Here is a 23,025-nt window from a genome sequence, read left to right as displayed (position 1 = left end):
AAGGATTATGATTGCTTACCGCGCAGCTGAAGGTTTGAATTGAAACCGAGGCACGAATGAGGCGTGTTATAGTTTCAAGTTGGATTTTCTTGGTCCCAGCCGCCTGTTCGTCAAGCTCAAATGACGTGGTCGACGTGGAGTGCGATATATCGCATCGATTAGGTAAACAATCTCGGCAGATTTTGAATTTTTAGCAAAAAAAGGACGATAGCCCCTGCGCATGAGCCTAAAGAATCATTCTACACGCAAAATTCAGAGAAATGATAGCAGAATAGTGTTTGGAAAAAAACCTCGCATTCGATACAGAAATCGATAGCTGAATCGAATGCGAGGTTTTTTTCCAAACACTATTCTGTTTTCGTTTCTCGGAATTTTGTTGATTTTTGGGTTTAGAATGATTCTTTAGGCTCATGCGCAGGGGCTATCGTCCTTTTTATCGCTAACAATTCAAAATCGACCGAGATTTTTGACCTAATCGATGCGATATGTCGCACTCCACTTCGACCACGTCACTTGAGCTTGACGAATCACCTTAATATAAAGTTGTATCTAAGCCGATTTGGATACCTTGGAGCTCACCCATGGGTGAAATTAGGGAGGGGGGCCCTCCTCTGTTGGGGGATGTTGTTATGTAGCATAACAACATTCTCGCTTTGAAAGGTACAGCCAGGTATTATTTTAGATTTTTACCATTTTTCTTTTTACTATTTTATCCAACTGAGGAAGGCTGAGTTTTCAGCCGAAACTTTTCGGTTTTATTCGTGAAATTTTAGCCTTGTTACCCGCGTTTTCAATTTTTTATTTATTTATTTTTTTTTTTGTATATCTTGTCACGGGCTGCGGAGCGTCTGTCATATCTCATGAGCACTAAACTGATTTTCCCGCGTCAATAAGTTGAGAATTTGCCTCCAGAGTAGGACAAGAGTATGTTACGAGCTGTTTTTCAAAAAGTCATATTTTTGTACCTGTTGACCACGTGAGCACCGGACGCACTGGAAGTATCAAAAAGAAAGCGAGCGGTGCAGTCTCAATCATATAACTCTATTTTCCCTGGGTTTGAACAAACAGAATTTCAGAAAGCGACCAGCCATGGAAAGTGGCAAGAAACGCCTTCATTTCCACGTCATACCACAAAACCACGGCGGAGCGCGAATAGTTGCATGCTTGCTTTCCGCCTTCACCAATGCGATGAAGATGAGGATGAAAATGAACCAACTACATCAGAGGTTGCCAAATTTGCTCCCGTGTTATATTTTTCCATAAAAAACCAAGAAGCATTCTAACTAAAAATTTGGTGCGTGTGTTCTTTATGATTCAGGAAAAATACACAAGCTACAATGATGATTGATACAACTGATATAAAGAAAGAAAGCAAAACTTTTCAATTTGGTTTCAACTGAAACATTTAAAGAAGAACTTGAAAGAGACCAAACTCATGTTGATCCTCTCAACACGTTGACCCTCTCAACACGCTGACCCTCTCAGCACGTTGACCCTCTTTCCTAATTTCCAAAGCATACGCTTGCTTTGTAATGCTTTGAGAATAATACAATCGGACCGCGTTCAACAGAAAGGAACCAAGCCACATCAGCTATTGCCAAATTCAATCGGGCAATATAATTTTTCACATGAAAATGGTTGTGAGGATTTTTGTGCAAATTTCGGTGAATTTTCTACACAATGCGAAGCAAATTCCTTAAAATGTTCACAGGAATCCGCACAAAAGTTCTCTTGTAAAATATTAAATTGATTTGTTAAATTTGGCAATAGCTGATGTGGCTTGGTTCCTTTCTGCTCATCGCGATCCAATTTCGAAGAAAACCCTAAAAAAATGTGGAAAAGATTACCGCAGAGGCTCTTCCGGGTCTGTGTGGCTGTGTGGCTGTGTGGCTGTGTGGCTGTGTGGCTGTGTAGCTCTGTGGCTGTGTAGCTCTGTGGCTCTGCGGCTCTGTGGCTCTGTGGCAGATTCATGGGAGGCGATCACTTCGTAGCCTCCCTCGGCAGTACACCCCTGCCCCCGGTAACAGCCCCATAACAATTAACGAAGAACTATAGGATGGGGGGGGGGGGTCGTTAAAAAAGACGTAAAAAGCCGAGAAACCTCAGCGCGGCAGCAGTGGCAACCCTGTTAACAGCGATGATCTCCTTTATCACTTCAGTAAAGGTCCGAGCTGAGACAGTTACAGTTCAGCTCAGCGCGCCACCCGGGTTAGGTCAAAAGCTTGCCTCCTACGGCGAATTATCTCCTCGCTCCCTATTTCTCGACGACCCCCGCCGGTTTGTCTGGTTCGGTACCCCGCTATCGCCCTCGAATCCCCCCCCCCCTTAATTTCTGACATTAATTGTGAACATCGGTGATAGTCGACGTGTTTGTTTATTTTTTTGTAACGGTGGTTATCGTGTGCGAATTTTAGTGATATTCTGAAGTGATCGCAATTTCGTGCTCCCTCCTGATTTCGGAACCGAAAAAAGTCGTCGCGGATATCAGTGGTCGATTTTATTAACTTGCTGTGTATCGAGGACTGGATTGTGCGTTTTCGATTCGGAGTAACGCTCTTAATTGAGACGGGTACCGATGCGATATGCGATGTGACGCACTCGTCTCTAAATAAAATAGTTTTTCCTCGGTAGAAATCACTGATCTCGTCCGTAATCAGTTGAAAGGTATAACGAATCTAAGATTTATAATTTTGTTTTGAAAATCGAGTGATTTAAATAATAAATTTACCAAAAACAAGATACAAAAACAAAAATTAGGGATATATTTTTTACCTGAATAAAAATCATCACTTTTTCACCCGTGAGCTCAGAAACTGCATGTGCGAGTTGCATCGCAAATATATTTTTCAATTCGAAGTTAAGTCCTTCGATTCCGTCTGATACTCTCTTTGGATGGGAATCTTTTCTCTTATCACCTACGGTTACTTCAATTTTTCAATTTTTGCTGGAGATTATTCCAGTGCAAATTAAACTGTGCCCTCACTCACGATAAACCCATACTTAATTAAGTAAAAATATACTTTTTCTGATTCGAAACCCGCTCATACTGTTTGGGTACATTTTTCTTGTATGCTTTTTAAGTGCCCTGTGCAAGTGCGGTTATCAGGTGGTGTTTCACGCATGAATCTATCGAACGAGAGGATTTTTGATCGAAAGTTCTGTATGCGGAACCTGCCCGGAAAGTTTGATTTTTATGGTGCCCGATTGGTGTCAAGTATCATTTGATGGCTATGAAAATACGCAGTTCCCAGAGGAAACTAATCTCCGAAGAACAGAGCGCGCTACAAAATGGCTCCTCTCAAGAACGAGATAGCGCGGGGAAAACGAGGTAAGGCATCATCACTCTCATTAATTATTTTTTCAAAGGTAAGCGGAACTATGATGCAATTTTTTTGTGTGAACGTCAACTGATTAATTCTCATTGTGTTCAAAGTGGTCTGAAATCATTTTTTCTCATTGTGTCCAAAGTATCTTAAAACTAGTTTTCCATACGGAAAATTTCACGGAAAAAATGAAATTGCTGATTTAACAATTCAATTGCTAAAAAAAGTGACAGCAAAATTTTAAAGTAGATTTCACAACAAAAAAATGCTAGTTCAACCACGGGGGTGGTTAAAGTAGCATTATTTTTTGTTGTAAGATCTACATTGAAACATCGCAGTCACCTTTTTTTAGCAACTGAATTGTTAAATCAGCAATTTAATTTTTTCCATGAAACAACAACGGCGTACAATGGATCGAGTCAATGGGAGAAGTCTGACATAATTTAAAAACTTTACAGGTGTATATCTTTATTAATATGAAATGTTGATGTTTTGAAAGTAGAATCATTGGTTTTCTCGTAAAATTTTCTATTAAAAGCATCCCTTAGAATTAAAATTGTGACGAGGTAAAACTAAAATGGACCGCGTTAAGCAGAAAGGAACTAAGCCACATCAGCTGTTGGCAAATCTTACGGGACAATTTAATTTTCTGCACGAGAGCGTTTAAGCAGAAGCAGATTCCTTTGAAAATGTTAAGGAATTTCCCTCGTGCTATGCATGAATTTTACTGATATTTGCACGAAAATCCACCCAACAGTTTTCATGTAAAAAATCAAATTTTCCTGTTAAATTCGGCAATTACTGATGCGGTATTCTTTTCTACTAAACACGGTCCAAATTTTACAATTTTTGTCAACAATTTTATGTGTGACTTCTCCCAAACACTCGTTCCACTGTGTGGCGATTTCGAATCGGGCAGTGGCGTGGCGTGCTTTGCGATACATCGATTGTTACGCCATTTAAACCTACGAAAAAGGATCGATAAACAGGGTATACACAGCAAACTCCCTAATAATCGATTCATGACCATAGGTTTTAATTGCAGAACAATCGATACATCGCAATTCACGCCACGCCACTGGAATCGGGGTACTTGTTTTTGGACTTTCACCGCATAGGTAAGTACGTTCCCTGTAATCGTCGCCTCTCAGACGTAAAGGCATATCTCAATTTCTACGTCAGCCCCGATTCACATATAAATCCATGCTTTCTGGGGCTCATGCGGGACTCGAGATACTCCCTTACGCCAGGGAATGTGGCGCTAGCGCTCCTCCCATGATGCTCTATCGTAATTAAACACGAAATGTCAAAGTTCGGTCCAACCTCAACGCCTAAATGCGTATGCATGACTGGTATCAAAACCTCCTTCAAAACATCGCTGTATCAGATGGATATGACTCGTCGCTGTGTTTTGAAAGCGGTGACGATCCTAGCAAGCTGATAACATTGTTTACCCGCTCCGTTGAAACCAGTGACGAGTTTGCACGTTGGCAAAATTGTTTTTCCACCATTTAAACCCATTAAAAAAAAATCGATTTGAAGTGAGGCAACCTGCCTTACCAAGAATCGATTGTTTCACTGAAAAAAAAAAAAAACTCCGGCCGTGGGAGCCGCAATTACGGGCTATATAGACATACCGTCCGTTCCGGGCTCAAAGGCCGAAAATTGCGGCTGCTGGAGGCGTAGCTTCGATTGCTCCGGATTCAGAGGCCGAAGCTACGACTCCAGCAGCCGGAATTATCGGCCTTTGAGCCCGGAACGGACGGTATGTCTATACAGCCTTTAATTGCGGCTCCCACGGCCGGAGTTTTTTTTTTCATTGTTAACGTACAATTAAATCGAGGGAAAACAGTGATATCAAATTTCAAGAATCGCTACTGATTTAAACTCATTACAAACCATCAGTTCTTCCGTATCAATTTAGGGGCTCGGAGGACAAGGCGCATAAGTGCAGTTTCTGCTATTTCGAGAAATACGCTTTTGAAGTTCCGAAATTACATGAAGCCTTACGGCGGATAGAAATTTCAAACTGATTTCTTAGTGTTTAAAAAGTAGAATTTGGGCTCGAATTTTTCACAAACTAAGCATTCAGGCTAGTTTTACTTGAAATCATTCAAAACTCAATTTTTTCAAAAACTGCACTTATGCGCCTTGTCCTCCAAGCCCCTCAATTAATTGTTCCACATTTAAATTGACCAATCCGAATCGCCGAGGTCCACTGGATGATCAGCCATGTTCCAGTGTTTTTCTTACCTGATCGGAGCGCATACAGGGCGATCAAAAAGTCCCGCGCCGCCAACATTCAGTGGTGATTCTCACTGGAAAAAAACACATTGGATCTAGAGTCCGACCTCTTAAAAACATCGACAAGAAAAAAGACTATTGATTCAATCGGATTTTAGCTTAAATCAAGAACCAAGCCTCTTAATTTGAGCGGATTTCCTTTTGATTTAAGTAAAAATCTGATTCAATCAAGAGTATTTTTTTTTTGTCAATGTTTTCAAGAGTCTGGACTCTAGATCCAATGTGTTTTTTCCAGTGCTGGTAAGTTGATAACACTATTTTTCTCCATTCAAATGTAGTTAAATAATCGATTTGAGGTGAGACAGCCTACATACCTAGAATCGATATATTAAATAGATTTAAATGGAGGATTAACAGTGTCGCCGATTTGCTGGAATCGCCGCAGCTATTAGGCATTACCCCTGTAACTTTTAAATAAATTGAGATAAACACTTAGAATTTTGTGAGTGCCTCAAAGGAAACGATTTTTGGGGTCCCACAACATTTTCAGAGAAGCCCTCTAAAAAGGGGCAAGAACCCCAGGGGTCAAACGGGTGGTGGGGGAATTTTATATCACCCTACGTAACTACGAGATCATTTTGAACTTCGGTCTTGATACTGCTACGGTTCCGCATTCATGTTCTTCGGAGTTGCAAAATCGCAGGATAAATGCAGATTTTCTACGTGGATTTATAATCGATGCGATTAAGAGGCATTTCGGCAACGTGCGCAGCATTGTTTTCTCTAACCTTTGACAACTTGGAATTTTTGAGCGCCGTTCCTGCCTAGTCTTCGTACCCAAACAATCAATATCAAGGGACAACGATTAAGAGTTTACGTATGATTTGAGGTATAATATTGCAAGCGTCGTTTCCGGTTGAACTTTGCTTATTTATTTTGACGAAAAACCAGAATAACGATTTTTACCTTCAGGAGATATGCTTCGTTTAAAAGAGTGAGATACTGCTGAAGGCCATATCGCAGTAATTCGCTGCTTTAAAGTTCCTTAATTATCGCTTAGATCGAATTTGAAAGTCAATGATACCAACATATTGGGAGCATATATGTCACAGGATGATTAGTAAAACTATGTGTATGTCGCAGGCAATTAGCAATCGTCGGCAATTTACAAGCCAGTGGTGAATAAATGTAGAAAATCTTTAAATTCAAAAAGAAAAGAACAAGATTAAAGTGCTGATTATGTTGCCTATAGTGTTAATACATACTTTTCTATTCTTAAAAACATGGCAGGAATATGCACACTCAGAAGTGCGTGTAGTGAACTGCGTGACATTAGTTGGGTTGAGATCGGACAGGCAACTAAACTAACATGGTGACAAAGCGTAGAGTGTCACAAAAAATGAAGGCGTTTTAAGCCAATCTCATACTTTTGAAGACCATAACCCTTAAAAATTGCATCATGCCGATGCGCATTATTGCGATTTATTGAAACAACGTGTGAACCGCTTGCAAATTGCCGGCGATTGCTAATTGCCTGCGACATATACGATGCAATTGAATAACGAAAATTAGTACGATATCAGAATGATAGTTTTCAAAATTTTAATTTTCAGTAAACAAGAACATCAGAGCCAAGTTACTCCACATCTCGGTATCTATATGGTCCGAAACATATTTTTGACAGTATATTAACATGTTACAATTACATAGGGTCATTCATTTCGCTATTATCGCGAATTTTTATTTTTTAACAATAATGCGTGTTTCACTCAAGAATGCGCTAATAGAATCATATTTTTTTCCGGGGTATTTGGTCGTAATTGAGGAGTTCTTTGGAACAAGGGCGTATAAAATTTGCAATGCTGCTAAGGTTGTGCAACTTATTGCATCGTTTCCAGTTGAACAGTTTGAAAGCTCTGTTAGGAATTTTTTCTGAAAAAATCTTATAATTTTGATTTACTTTTCTGTGAAAATAATTACATGTGTGGGTAACTTGGTTCGTTGCAAATTGAATACAAATTCGCACAATCTTAGCAGCATTGCAAGTCTTATACGTCCTAGTTCCAAAGAACTTCTCAATTCAGTCTAAGAAAGTCATTATTTTACTTAACTCGCTTCGGCAATAGACGATCAATGGAAATTCAAGAAACAGCGCATGCGTAAATGCATCGTAAGGTGGCGATATGAGGTTAGAAACTCCGAAGTAGATGAGTCACCTCTCCTTATGTTGACACACAGTGTGATCACAATGAATTGTAAAGAAGTTCGTGCTTTGGTGACAAGACTTTTTAAGATCGTGCCGGATTTCTTGCAAATCATTGTAAAGATTTTTTGTGTGAACACATCCTTGAAATACCCGAGATTTTGCAACCGTGGATATCTTTGTCTGCGTAATTAGTATGTAAGAACAACCGTTGCACAACTGCAGCAAAACGCACGATCCAATGAATCTACCGAACTGAAATGTACTTCCGTGAGATGCGTTCGTAATGATTATTACCCTCGTGTAAAGACGCATGATAGAACTCCACGATTAGTTCCAAATTTTAGCGGTTACATTCGCATAGAGTGTAAAATTAATCGCGCCAAAAGTTCAAGGCAAGTTATTTTGTCAAGCAGAGAAGATGCATGAATGGAGAAGAGGGCAGGTGTATAAAATTTTGTAAATTTCATGTTCAAAATGAAACTATTACATTCGAAACTAATCCGACTTGTAGCGTTAAATTTCATAGGAGATGCAGTGGCGAGGCGTGAACGATCGATTATCGATATTTCCCCATTTGATTCTATGGTAAAGAATCGATTATTAAGGTGTTCGTTGCGAACACCCTGTTTATCGATAATTTCCCATAGGTTTAAATGGTAGATCAATCGATATATCGCAAAGCACGCCACGCTACTGATGACATTACGTGTAGGAGCGCTTCCTTTAACACGTTTTATAATTTTTTGGTCATTTTTTCCTTGTTCCCCCGCTGGAGCGTGAGATTCCTTGGGGACGTGGGCATTGACCGTCAACACTGCCTTGCTAAGGAAAAACGCCGTATGAGCATTCGACTGTTGCCAAGTTTCATTCCAGAAAATCTTTATTTCAGAAGAAATTTATGGGTATTTTTCTTCGAAATTTTCAGACTTTTTATGTAAAATTACTATCAAAATTCTCTGGAAAATTGGAGAAATTATTTGCAAATTTTCCCGAAAATTCGTAATTTGTTTGAGGGAACTTGGCAACGTCTGAAGACTCATACGGCGTTCTTCCATAGCCCGGCAGAACAATCCTCGAGCATTGCCCGTAACGCAGACGTTTTTGCCTCACTCTTTTCTCTCTAACCAACCTTCTGGGAAAAGTAGACGAAAATAGCTTTTTCAGATTTAGCTATGAGGGTTGTTAACACTCTCATTTAAACGAACTAAGATAATAAGTCTATAAACAACAACCAGTCACCGCTCGTATGCACTGCAAAAAAAAGAGAAAGAAATGGACGAATATGGCATTGCTAACGCAAATTGAATTAAATTCTGCAGTTCGAAATTACAATGGAGAGTTTGCACAATAAATTGCTTCATCTGAGAGTGCTTAGTAAGCCGAGTTCTGAGTATCTTTTATAATTTTTTCCTGAAATGGGAAATTGTAGAAAAGTAGATTTAAAAGTGAGAGAATGTGCCACCTTATGACGTTAACTGGCGGATTATCCCATTTAAACACACATCTCCTTTAGTAGATTAGTTTATTTTGTATTTCCTCCGATAATTGTTCACTTTAAAAACCAAGGATATCCTTGTTCTCAGTTATCAAAGTAATTTCATTTGAAACGTGAAATGTTCAAAATTTCAGACACCTGCAAATTCTAAATTTCTGGCTCAGTTTAGAAGCAAAGTATGTCCCACCAGTTTCCGTATGCACACATGTTTTTCTACAGATGAGCCAGAAATTAAGTTCCGTACCGTAAAATGAAGTCCAATTCATGTTGTGCACAAACGTATTGGCACTGCACACCAAATTTATTGGAGTTGTGCTCTAACTTATTTGAGTTTTCCAAATAGGTTGGCGTTCAACTCAGATAAGTTTGTTGCACAGTGCTAATAAGTTGGTGCACCACGTCAATTTGGGTCAGTTAGGTACATCGAAATCATTTGATCCTTTTTTCTCAGTGTGACTATCAGATAGATGCAAATACATTTGATTTTCGAGCTAAGATTTTGGAACATCCTACTAGAAAAACATGCCCCCGTAATTTTAATATTCGATATCCTATTGGCTGAATGAAAGCCCCGTAAAACTTTCTCCCCCGGTTGTGATAAAGCATTGTGTTGCACTTGAACTACATAACGAGGTTGAAACCGAAGAACCAATACTAATGAGGTGGCATGGCTCCACGAGTCCACTGGCCTTAGTTAGATCTACTGATTTATTTACATAAAAAATGAGGATGGTGTATCTAAAACAAAAACCCTTCACTCTAATGCGTTGTTTAAAAAAGACTGCTTTCATTTTCCTTCTCTCTGTTTCGAAGAATGAAAAGTTAGCCTTCATAATTGCAGATATTTCAGATTAAATTGCAAATCATGCTCGATAAAAAATATTGAAAAAAAAAATATGCTCAAGTCTGCCTAAAAAAATTGTGTCCTATCAAAAACAAAGTGACAACGTCCGAAGGGTTATACTCTTAGCATGGCTGCTTCAGCAACTTGACAAACGTTTTGACGTTCATGAAAGCACAATCTCGCATCCGGAACGCAGACGATAGTAAATAACTACAATTTCAAAGCGAAAAATCACAAATACTGACTCTTTTTCTGTTTTTATGTCCTCTGAAAGTTTCAAAATTAAAATTTTAATGACATTTTTGCCATGAAACATGTGGTCTCCCCCGTAGAAATGATGACTGCACAAATGTTCCAATTATTGTGTAGTCACGTAGTCACATGCTGCAAATCAAATTTCCTCAAATTTTCAATTATATGTGCTTGGATTGGAAACTCCTCTCCTCCGCTTTCTCAAGTAAATTGAAAATTTTGGCAATTTTCTGAAAATGAGAAAAATTTCTCAAGTCGCATAAATATTTTTGAAATGCATACTAATCTTCCTCAATATCTCTTCCGTATATCCTTTTTATTTTAGTTTTGCTATTTATATTTAGTATATAGAATCTCGAATTAATCCAGTGCAGCCTGCGATCTCATATCGTCACCTTCCGGCCAAAGTATCACAAGCGCCATGCGACGTTTGAAAAATGCCGACGCCATCCCTGGTAAAAATTGGCGATAAGAGCTGCGTTCCAAAATACCATAGGAATTCTTAGAGCCGGCTAAAGAAGGCTACAGAAAATCATATAGCTGGCTGTAGAATGCGGAGCAAATCATATAGCCGGGCTATACGAAGCGATAAAAAAGTATGCAGCCGGGCTATAGTTCCTATAGCTGGGCTTTACACTTTATCGCCTGGCTGTTGCTTTTTCGCCATCGGAATCGCATTATAAAAGGCTATAAGAAATTGTGCAGAAATTCGTGTGCTTTGGAAATCATCAAATTTGATACGGAACCACCTTAATATTTACAAAACACACGTTATATTTTCCTTTAATACATATTTTTTTCATCTATTAAAATGAGAATAATCCATACAGGATGTGCAAACATTTCAAAATCATTAGTTGAATAACGCTGACTCCGCCAGATTAAGTTTTAGAGCCTAACACCAAGCGGCGCGGCGACGCACTGGCGCCTACAAACCTAACAGGGATACTTCACGCATTGCACAACGCGTGAAGTATCCCTGTTAGGTTGTAGGCGCCAATGCGCGTTTTGCGCTGGCTGCCCGCCTGCCGCACCGCAGCGTGCCACGGCGCTTGAAGCAACTATTTCAAACCAGATGTATTGCACAGTATTATACGAAACTGAAGGCGCTCTAATATATTAGGAATGGCAGGCATCATCAAAAGTACGGAGCTTATTCCTCGCAAAATAAATCAAGATACTACGGCCCAAAAAGAGAGCAGTGGTCCAAAAGCTCACTAAGTCCTAGCATCCGTAATTATAGTGACGTTTAGCATACACTTTATCGCCAGGCTGTTGCTTAATCGCCATCGGCTATAAAAGGCTGTAAGAAATTGTGTAGCCGGCTATAGAAGCCATTGGAAATTTTACAGCCGGCCGTAGGTCAATGGTATTTTGGACACAGATTCTACTTCCAATTTTTACCAGGGATTTTAATTTTTACAGAGATATTGTTGGTTGAAGCTGTTCGAAAATTTCACTGAATTTTTTTTGTGCTGCCGATAAAAGGCAGTGAAATTTTCAAACAGATTCAACCATCAATATCTCTGCAAAAAAATAAAATGACGGTGGAATTATTTAGATGTTACATGACGCTTGTGATACCATGACCGGGAGGTGACAATATATTTTCTCATGTGCTAAGGTTTTCAATTTACCTAAGTTGTTACTTCTCATATCCATCAAATTTAAATTTTATGGCTTGCGTAGTCTCTTCATAACGTACAAGCCGCTTTGGGAAAGCAAAAATTTAATGAAGGCTAATTAATGACCTTTAAAACTGAAGCGCACAATCAACTTCTTTGGGGAAAAAATCGTGAAATCAGAAACTGAAAGCCTAAACTGCCCTGCTAAGGGAAAACACCGTATGAACATTCGAATGTTGCCAAGTTTCTCGCGATTAATTGTTTATTTTTGAGGGTAATTAGGAATATTTCTTCTTGGAATTTCAGATATTTTACATAAAATTGCGAATAAAAATATCTGAAAAATGTGAAGGAAAATATCAACAAGTTTCCAGAAAATCCGTGGTTTAACAACGTTAATTTGGCAACGTCTGAAAGCTCATACGGCGTTTTTCCTTAGCATGGCAGTAAAGGTCATCCGACGGCGAGATGCAATGTTACAAGCATGATCAGCCCTCTGTGCTAGTGATATAAGTGATAAGAACCGCGGGAAAATTATCGCAAAGCTCACGTATACAATGCGCCTAGTAAATAAGACCTCTTTAACCTCTAACTAGGAACGTGCATTTTTGTAATGTAAGGGCTTTTAGGCAGACATGCAGCCCACGATCTGTATCGAATAGAGCAATTTTAAATGATGAGGAATACTTTTAACGATGTTGAAATAGACTAAAAAGCGTCATTCGGCATGCCACCTACTAGTTTTGTAGGATCGTTACGAGATGAAGTTTGCATGCTGGAAAGATAGTGTAGGATGAATTACAGAGATGAAGCTCATTTTACAGTTAACGATATAATACTCTCTTGTATACTGATTTTGAAACTGATAATTGGGCCTATCGAGGGGGAGGGAGGTTATCTGTTGGTAACATCTGCCTGCATAAGAGGAAACAGCCTTAGAATCGGTATCGGTACATTAACTTTTCTCGTTCTACTATACCTAATGTGATAGGAAGAAGGGAACATACTGAAAATGTAGTTCCTAATTGCGAAATGAAGTCCATGTGTAGTACGGAGTTGGACCTAAAGTTTAAACCTGGTCAAATTTTTCTTGAAAATAGCCCTATGGAAAATGGATCTATGAGCAGTGTAACCAAAAATTTCTGGAAGCCCCCCCCCCCCCTCCAGCTACGGGCTACGGCTATGCTGGCGAACATTATTTCGCGGGATTTTTAGCCCGCACTTTTTATTATCCTTACGTACAGTTCTTAAAATATTTTGGAAAAAAATAAGGTTCATTGGTTTGTCTAAAATAAAACATTATAACAGAGATTTTGAAAAATTACAAGGAGGATTCGCGGTTAATAAACTTGTCCATCGATTTCTCGCATGCGGAAGAGAAGGAATAGGGTCTGAAAATCAATCGAAGTAAGAACAACCTGGGCACACTGGTAGTGCAAAGAAATGACATTGGAAAAGGAAACATTGTCATTCGTCTTGTGCGACGATCGCGGAGTATAAATTGGCTCTCAAGTGACTCCGTAATGCTCCGTAATGTGGATCAACCCAATTACGGAGCCGTAACAAAAGGCTCAATATCTCACCCGGCTGATTTATGTCTCTCTCTCTATCTCTCTCACTCGCTCTGGCTTGTTACGTACTTACTACGCAAAGATCCGAAAGCTGAGAAACTAAGCCATGGTTACACCTCGTTCGTCCATTCATAGCTTAATAAAATCGATAGAAAAAGCGATAGACATAGAAGATAAAGGGAAAATAGAGCAAACCCATCGGTTGAAATGGGTGGTTTTTATGTAGACGAAGAGGGAAAATGATGGACTAACTATAGAGTTTCTCGTGAGTTGCCGCTACTTAGTCTTTTGTCCACTGCACCCACCAATAGGATTAGGGCCGGATTAAGGGGATGGTCACATGGGCCGCGGCCCATGGCGGCAAATCTAGGGGGCAGCAAATTTTGCAATTTTTTTAAATGTAGGTATAAAAAAAATCGAATTTAGAAAAAAAAACTGCAAACGAGAAAAGGCAACAAAATCTCTCATTTCCTGAGAGTATAGTAATTTCTAATTTTGTCGTCTTTCAGTGATACAAGAGACAGCACCTTTAATTAGTCGAGTTGAGAGAGAAACCAAACACGCAATTTGGCCTGGAACGGTGCGACTTAGAGAGAAATGATGACGAGGACTTGAGATGAAAAGGAGAAGCCCTCGGCGCGGCGGTCGGCATGTAACACATATTAGTGCCTACAAGACTGCACGAATACTTCACGCATTGCATCAAACACAGTGCGGTCACTGCAGTCAGCGTGAAACGGATAGCGCCTACAAGAATGCATGAATACTTCACGCAATGCGCCAAACACAGTGCAGGGCACGCAGCGGCGCGGCGGCGGAAGTTAAAATCATTAAACTACATTTATGCTTGTTCTTTCATAATTTTTTCGTTCATTTCTTATGAATGGAAGGCCTTGTCCAGACAGAGATAGGTTTACGGAACTTAACTTTCGCGCAAAGTTCCGTGAACTTTTGCTAGTAGTGTTGACAGGGCTTTCCCAAAAAATGTGTCCAACACAAGTAAACGCGTCTTATGCATCCTTCCCCCGCTGGCACGTTCACTTGATGGTTTTTATTGATAATTCAAAACGAATGAGAAGGGGGCGGCAAAATACAGGCGGCCCATGGGCGGCAAGTACGTAAATCCTGCCCTGAATAGGATCACTCCATTTCCCCTTTAACTTATGGGCGCTGAGCGCCGTCTAGTAACGAAACGGTGAGTACGTTGTCTGTAGACCAAAAAGAGATGATCTTACTATCACAGCTGTTGGTAAGGTAGTAAACATTGAATTGCATTAAATTGTAGGTTATCCAAATCTTAAAAATAATACTCAAAAATAAGAATTAACCTCAATGTATTAAAATAAGAAATCCATCGACACAAAAATAAACTTGTAATGTTCTCAGAATTGACCAAGAGGATTTAATTATTACAGCATTTTTTTGTCAATAGGCCTGAATTGAATAAAATAATTAAAATGAATGTAAAACATTTTTCTTCAAAAACGAACGTGTACAACATTGCCTTGACAACAATTCGTCGCTCTTCTTACATAAGAACGTTTCTCAATTTTCATGTGAGCCCTACACAGCGTTAAGTTCTATGAACAGTAAAACTCATAACATTAAGTCCGTACATTAGAGTAGCAACGAGTATGAATGATGCAGAATCGAGGTTAATTCTTTTTAAAAAATTAGTCCTCATGACCACTTAATATCCCTCCAAGATGTTTATGCTTTTGGTGATCTATTGTTATTATATTTCTTTTAGTAGTTAGAATGAATAGTAGGAAATGCAGACAATTTTTTTCTGTTCATTTAGGTGTTGTGAGTGATTCCGAGTGACATTCAAGTGATTTTTTAACCTTGCTCTGACTAGACATTCCCTTCGAAAGGCATGAAAATCGTGGCGTGACAGCAAAAACGTGCTGGTTTTTCCAGGTTTTTGTCGCTCAACTCCAATCATCTTGTATTAACCTGAACTCTGTACCGAGGATGTGGCAAGCTTTGAGGGAGGACCATTTTTCCTAAATTTTTCATCCCAGCTGGAATGAATTGAATTTGGAACTTATTTTGACTTACGTATGCCCATCATAGGTATGAAAAGTGTGGTGTGATGCAGTAGAATCGTGTAGAGTAATGTAATTCTACTCCGCACTACTTTAAACAGCTTTTGCAGACCAAAAAACTTTATTGATCTAAAGTATAAAATGCCATATGAAAAACTCAAAACATTTTTCAAGGTTCTGGACTGAATATCTACTTCGGATTATACCGGGTCTATTATGAGGATGACAGTGATAGTGTGTTGTCAAGAAATAAGTTGAGTTATTTACATAATCCTCGCAAAAATTGAGTTTTCCTGTGATGATCCAAAACGCTATTATCCCATAAGTTAAATATCCTGTGCAAAAAAAATATTTAAAAAAATGGATTTTTCACCCTGATTTTGGACTTTAATTTTGAAAACTTCCTTTAAATGAAATGAAAGACACGGTGTGGTAGCGAGAGTTGTGTTGAACATTCAAACTCTCTTTAAAAACTTTAATTGTTTTGTGCTTATCTGAAATCTCCAAAAACATGCTCCATGGAGAGACTTAAAATATGCTGCACGGAAAGATAACTCTTCATTAATTTCCCATCCTGACTGTGTATTTCAACCACGGAAATTTAGTTTGAATATAAGAAAGTTATGGGGTGATCGTGTTAAATATTCCGAATCTCTCTCAAAAAATTTTAATCATCTAGCATAAAATCTTCATGGGCTAAGTAAACTCTCCAGAGGAACTTAAAATATATAACGCGGGGTGATAATTTCTCAGTAACATTCCATTCAGACCGGGTACTTGAACTTCGAAACATTATTGTGAACTGAATCAGCCAAATACCAGGAATGGAAATCATCGCGTGCGTGTTAGGCGACTTGAACTTGCTTTAGTCAAAATTCTGTCGTCCTAAGAATCCGACATGCTGCGCGACAACAAAAAACGAAGAAAATCCAGTTAATTTCTGACACCTGATGGCTCTCTCAACTCTAACGGACCCGGCCAACTGGCGACTCGAATTCCTGTCGTTGTTGTTCTCTTCCGACGAACCGGAAGAGGACTCTGTGTGCAACTATCTCCTATACGCCATCAGTGCCGTGGCCCTGTGGTCATCCCTGTGGACGACCGGGTACATCCCAAAAGCATGCCTATCATGCCTGAGCCCCAGGGTTCTCCTAAACTGTCTGAGGCGGGTCTGCGACATCATGAACCAAGAGTCGGACCTGGTCGATGCTCAGCTGCGTCACGCCGAATGTCAGTGCGCCGAGTGCAGCAGGATGCAGAGGGAGGCTTCGAGGGTGATTCGGTGTCCAGGGTACCCCCCGGCGGTCAGGGGGAGGGGCCGTGGGAGGGGGAGGGGGGCCCGCAAGGGGGGCGAGCCCAGGAAGCCCGGGTCGGGGAGGGGTAAGAAAATGGAGGAGTGTCTCACGTCGTCCGACGAGGATGTCAAGAGATGATCGAGAACATTCTGTAAGAAAGTGTGGTTAATAAAGTTGTCTGATTTTTACTGAAAACTAGAGTTTTGTTCGGTGAATTGTTTTATTCCGATGTTACGGAGAGAAAATCTTCCATAATAATCTAGAATACTGAACTTTATGGCTCAGGTAACTCAAATAGCATCAAAAAAGCTACAGGAAGTTCCAGGAGGGACGGCAAAAATGCGTAATACAACTATTCAAACTCTTGAGTCGCTCAAATTGTATCCATCGAGTTGAAGGCGAACTTGATTTCCCGTTCCCGTTTTTACTTATTCGGATATGAGCGCGGGAGCGGGACTACATTCTACTTTTTGTAACTTATCTCAATTCGTCGCTTGGCTGACAAAAGGGCGTAACTACACTTCGCGATGAACCCTTACGTCCATACGGATTTTTTATTCCGATGTTACGGAGAAAAAATCTTCTACTAATCTAGAATACCGGAATTCTTGGCTCAGGTTACTCAATTATCACCAAGGTAGATTAATACAGATACGGACAGAACAAAATTCTGGCCTCTGATTGGCTTTCCTGAAGCCTTTTAATGACCGCCATCATGCATGTTTTTATTATTGTGATTTTTTGGTTATGTTTAGATCGTGTGTCCAATTTTGTAATAATTGGTTTTTAATTTTTTGGAGTTAATTTAATTGTTCACGGGGCTCTTATTACCTATCATTGTTAATGCGTGCTAGTGTTTTGATATTATATTCAATGAAGTTGAGAATCGCGCGGTCAAACGGACCCCTTAGTTCACGTCACGGGTCAAATGAGCTACATTTTGCAATTTGGACCCATAAATTCTGGCTCATCCGAATAAACACTTATGTGCATAGGGAAACTGATGGAACATACGTTGTTTTTAAACCGGCCCGGCATTTATAGTTCCTAATTACAAAATGTAGTCCAACTGGTCGTCACGTCACAGATGACAGCAGAGGCTCATGGGAAATGTACAACTTGTGCATACCTGTAATAATCTACCTTGAATTTGTACCGTGCATCAAAAATATTTGACGATTTCACATTTACCTATTGTCATTACCATGAGCGGATTCAATGATGTTAGAGGGGGGGGGGGGGGGGTCGCACAGCGGATTGAGTCAATAGGAAAGGTTGGACAAAATTTGGAAACTTTAAAAGTTTATAACTCCATTTATACAAAATTTTGAGGTTCTGAAAGTGATTCCATTTGTTTTCTCGTAAAATTTTCTACTAAAAGCACCCCTTCTAAATTTAAATTGTGACGAAATAAACTATTATTTGCAGTTTTAGTCAACAATTTGATGTCTGACCTCTCTGGTGGACTGGATCCTCTATGCGCCGCCCGAAAAAAAGAGGAAGAAAATGGGGAGAGAGGGAAGAAATGGAGGGAAGGAGAAGTAAGGACACTTATAATTGAAAATTATTCATAACGAAATTGACTCAAGCTGCATATTAGGTGCTTTAAATGTTCTGGGGGAGCGTTCCAGACCCGCCTTTCTTCCTTAATCGTCCGAAGTATCTCGATCCGCCTATGGGCATTGCATTGTAATTTTTTAACGATGAGATCGCAATGTTTTTATATAATTTCGTCAATAAATGCCGATTTTAAACGATCAATGGAGTGAGGTCCATGTGTGAAAAAGTTACGCAATTCGCAATGCCGAAAACTTGCAATAAATTTCAAAAAGTTGGGCCCCTTCAATTAGTGAGCAGACAACTTACATAACACTTAATTCAACCGCAACAATTTTACTATCTGATTGCAATTTAATGCAACCTCTGCTACTTGGGTAACCAGTTAGACGAACCGAGATTCGTATATTTAATCGAAAACGTCTGTTTTTTGTCGACTGAAGTGCGGTTTTTAAGATTGAAAACTTCGGTTACACCAATCCAAAATTCCGGCTATAGAAACCAAACATTATGATGTTCCGTGTGAACCGAAGTCCTCTTCTCTGCGTGATGAGAGTAGGAAGCTACAAATTATTAAGTTACTATCAAAGACTGCGAAAGTAACTTTTAATTGGGAAAACTCACATTTTTAAAAAAGGGAAATCCTGGGCCGGAAAAATCCAAAATCATTTCAACTGATACGAGAGAGGACTTTCAACCTCATGTGATTAATACTCGGAGACTGGGTCATCATTAAGATGGCTGATGAGGAGTATTAGATTGTGCAGATTTCGGTATTGGTAGCCTGCTCGGTGCTCGGAATGAATCACTTCTACAGATATCATCATGTTTTGAACTTTGAGTGTCAAAACAAGATTGATGAATAACCTATCGAATGTTTCTTAGAAACAATTTTCTCGCTTTGGAGGCGAAAGTAATTTAGCTTCTCAAAAGTCGTACTCGGCAGTATATTTAGCGAGCTATAGTGATTGCTTCAAAAACGATTTCTTAGAAAACACTCACGCCTTTACTACGTTTAGACTTCTCCATCTCCATTCATCGCACTTTAATAATCGAACGAATATTTTTTCTTGTCTTGTCTGTTGTCTGATGGCCTTGTTCAAGTGAACTGCTTAAACAGAAGCACCAAATATCCTTCGAAATATGAATCTGAAAGCCAGGGGGTTGCTATGGCTTATCTATGAATTTATAAATTGACATTTTTTCCCGCTCTATTCTTTGATCTCTCATTCTTCTTTTCTTTCCATCTTTCCTTTTCTAAGAGAATTTCTAAAAAACGAAAATAGGGAGAGCTGAAAAATTAAGCTTATTTGAGGAACTTAGTTTTCCCACAAAAATTAAAAGTAATACCCTTTTTCAAACCTGCAATATACAGCGCATAAAGGTTAAACCGAGCTAAGTCATAAAACGTGACCAATTTAAATTAAAAAAAAATAACGGAATATTTTTTATAAATTATTATTTAAAATTATTGAAAACCAGTAATTTTCCAGAGCATGCCTTTTATTCATCTCTTAGCTTAGATTTTTTAAGTCCATTCATCTAAGAAAGTAAGAAGCATCGAATTAAAATCTTTGATACCCCCATTTACCTCACAGGCAGCATCTTTTGTGTACGAGAGAATTTTAACGATTATGTAACCTGCGAACTTTCGGTAAATAAAGGTTTCGTTGTAAGTTCAATAATTAAATAATTATAAGGCTTGTTTTCTCAAACTGAAATCAAAGTCTGATAAAATCTGTTATTAATCTGGAAGCTAGTTAGGCTCGATATCGGGAGATGAGCGGAGTTGTCACATTAGGCATTATTTCGCGCCAACTCGAGGAAAATTCACATTATAAGGTATCACTCTGGTGAACTTGCAGATGAGGAAACTCCAAGAGAGCGTATTTACGCTAAAAGTTTAGTTCCTACAGTTCATCTCTCCCGAAAGGTTATCAATCTCTGTGGTCTGAAGTGGCACGGTTTAGTCAAATCATTGGAAAATTCAATATTTTTTTTTTTATTATTTTTTTTATAAATCATTTACACCAGGTGTGCTACTTAAAATGTGAGCTCCCTGAGAGGTTGGGCATTAAGAAGTATACTTGACACATGAGTTGATGGCGTATTGTATTGGCAGTCACACCTATCGTTCTAGACTGCAGAATATGATTCTTGTTTTGTTTTTTTCGTACTCTTGCAACCGCTGTCGAACACAAGATAAGATGAACATCAGCATGTAGACTAAATTGAAATGTCACCTTCCACGGAATTCAACGCGTGTTCCTTGCCATGAAATGAAAATCTCATCGGTCTCGAGCAGGCCGAATTGCCAGAAAATGTATTTCATTAATTTGGCAACACCAGATTCCCTCCATTTAACCCTATGTTAAATAATCGATTCTTGTCAGAGCACCTGGCCCCTCCAAGAATCTATACATTTACATATAGTTACATGGAGAAAAACAATGTTGCCAATTTGCTGGATCTGCCGATGCAAGATGGAGAATACATCCATATAAAAACTACTAATTTTTTTTTAAACTAAGGGGGAAAGGGGGACTAAGACATGGTCCGAATCAGCCTAGAAACAATAGGGATTTGCAATTTCAGCAATCAATTATCGGCATACCATAAGATGATCCATTCAGGAAGTTGATCGATAAAAAACTCAAATTCTCTAGATAAGATACTAGAAGTGACAATTTGAACAGCCACGTTCCTTGAATGCATAATTTAGATGGAAATCTAATCAAATTCAATGAAGTCGTCGGGTTAGTCGTAAATCACTTCCGAACAATTTATTTCATTAGATTCTTGGTTTTGTTTCACCGTTACTAATCCTCAACTGTTACTGTTACTTTTTGTTTCAACGTTACTAATGAGCGGAACTAATTGTTTCTAATGGATTCTTTTTAAATGTCTTAATAAATCACGAGCGTGTAGGATTAATTGGTTGTGACGGATTAATAATGTCAAAACTGCAATTATTCATCTTAGGTTGTTCTTACTTGCATCCTTATCACACGGCAATCGCTTTATCAATCGTTCATCCAGTGATGCAAGAATATAATATCAAATTTCACCACTTGTGTGCAGTTATTCATTTTTAAGACTCACTAATACGTAGTAAGCTGCGCTTAATGGGTCAGTTGGACAACGTTTTGCGATTAGGAACTACAATTTCTGGCTCATACATAAAAACACTTATGTGGATAGGGAAAATGATGGTATGTATGTTGTTTCTAAACCAAGTTATAATTGCAGTTCCTTACTGCAAAATGTACTCCAGTTATAATGAGCGTTGCAGAGTCGCATTTTTTAAGCCGAATCTGTAGCTTTGCAAAAATACAATCAGATCTGAAGGCAAACGGTAAAATTCAGGTTTGAAAAATGACAGCGAACTTGCCACCATTTTGCCAAAAATTTGCCTTGAGATGGGGGGAAAAGACATTAAATAACTATATCACGACTTAGAGGGGTTAATTTGGCGCATAAATCACCAAAAAATTCCAAATTTGACCTCTTGGCGGCACTCTAAAGTCCGGAAAAAGAAGGATTTGAGAGATTATTGTTAAAGATTTACCGGCGTTGTTACCAGGTTTAGGAACGAATCGCCGAAAAACGCTCATGGCGTCATTACTCATACAAATTATATTCCTTGAAACTTCGACCAAATGTCCTGAGGGGTTTTAAAAGTATAAAAATGCACAGTATCAAAAACTGAAGATCGATCTATGTATTTTACCCTAAATCGGTTTTTTAGCTGCACTGAGCAGTCTGAGTCTCCATCTTGAGGCACATTTTGTCCTTTTGCGTCACAAATCATGGTGAATTACGTCGTCAAGTAATGTTAGTGCTTATTATACTAACTTTCAAATCGTGGAATTCCAACAATGTTCGGTCTGTAGACAATTTCCATTTCGACGGTGAAACTCTCAAACCACGTATCTCGTCTACGGTGTTTAAAAATCTACGCTCCCATTTTGTTTCTTTGGATGAGGAAAAATCAAGGTCATTCCTTCCAATTTTCACAGCATTTTCCTCGCATTAGGGAGAAAATGCACGGAAGATTTCAAGAATTGACGCTGAATATGTTTCCATTTAAAAAAATATGGTATGACAGGAAGTCTACGTCAGTCTTCGCAAACCGAGATACGTGACATGGTAGTTTCACTGTTGATATGTCGCAGGCGATTAGAAATTGCCGGTAATTCGCCAGCCATATAATAGCCTATAAGTAAAAAAGCATACAATTCAGATATGAAGTAAAAAGAAAAGAGTACTTGCTGATTATTTTTGCTTGAATTATAATAGATCGACGGTGTAAGTACACAACCACGTATCTCGTTTGCGGTGTTTCAAAATCTCGGCTCTTATTAAATTTTTTAAAGGAGAACAAAGTGACATCATTCCTTGAAGTTTTCGCAGAATTGTCTTTGCTTAGGGAAGAAAAATCACGGGAGTTAGTAGGAATTGTCAAAAGTAGTTTTCCGTTTAAAAAATGAAGAATGACAGGAAGTCTGCAACGTCGCAAACCGAGACCCTGGTAAAAATTGTCAGTAGAATCTGTGTTCCAAAAT

General features: G+C 39.0%; 1 protein-coding gene across 2 annotated transcripts in view; it reads left to right on the top strand.

Moving 5' to 3' along the window:
• The first annotated feature begins 2,146 nt into the window (after window positions 1-2,146).
• LOC109032712 (NT-3 growth factor receptor) overlaps window positions 2,147-23,025 on the top strand; it is a 52,394-nt gene continuing 31,515 nt past the window's right edge. Inside the window, exon 1 of one of the 2 annotated variants that reach the window (XM_019044978.2) lies at window positions 2,147-3,328. In XM_019044978.2, coding sequence (XP_018900523.1) covers window positions 3,289-3,328 — 40 coding nt within the window. In that variant the 5' untranslated portion in view covers window positions 2,147-3,288. The remainder of the gene's footprint in view (window positions 3,329-23,025) is intronic. The other variant, XM_019044977.2, reaches the window with a different exon arrangement.

Source organism: Bemisia tabaci, chromosome 7 (assembly GCF_918797505.1).
Source record: "Bemisia tabaci chromosome 7, PGI_BMITA_v3".
Lineage (NCBI taxonomy): Eukaryota > Metazoa > Arthropoda > Insecta > Hemiptera > Aleyrodidae > Bemisia > Bemisia tabaci.
Note: the sequence above shows the minus strand (reverse complement) of the source record. Positions and strands in the feature narration are given on the sequence as shown.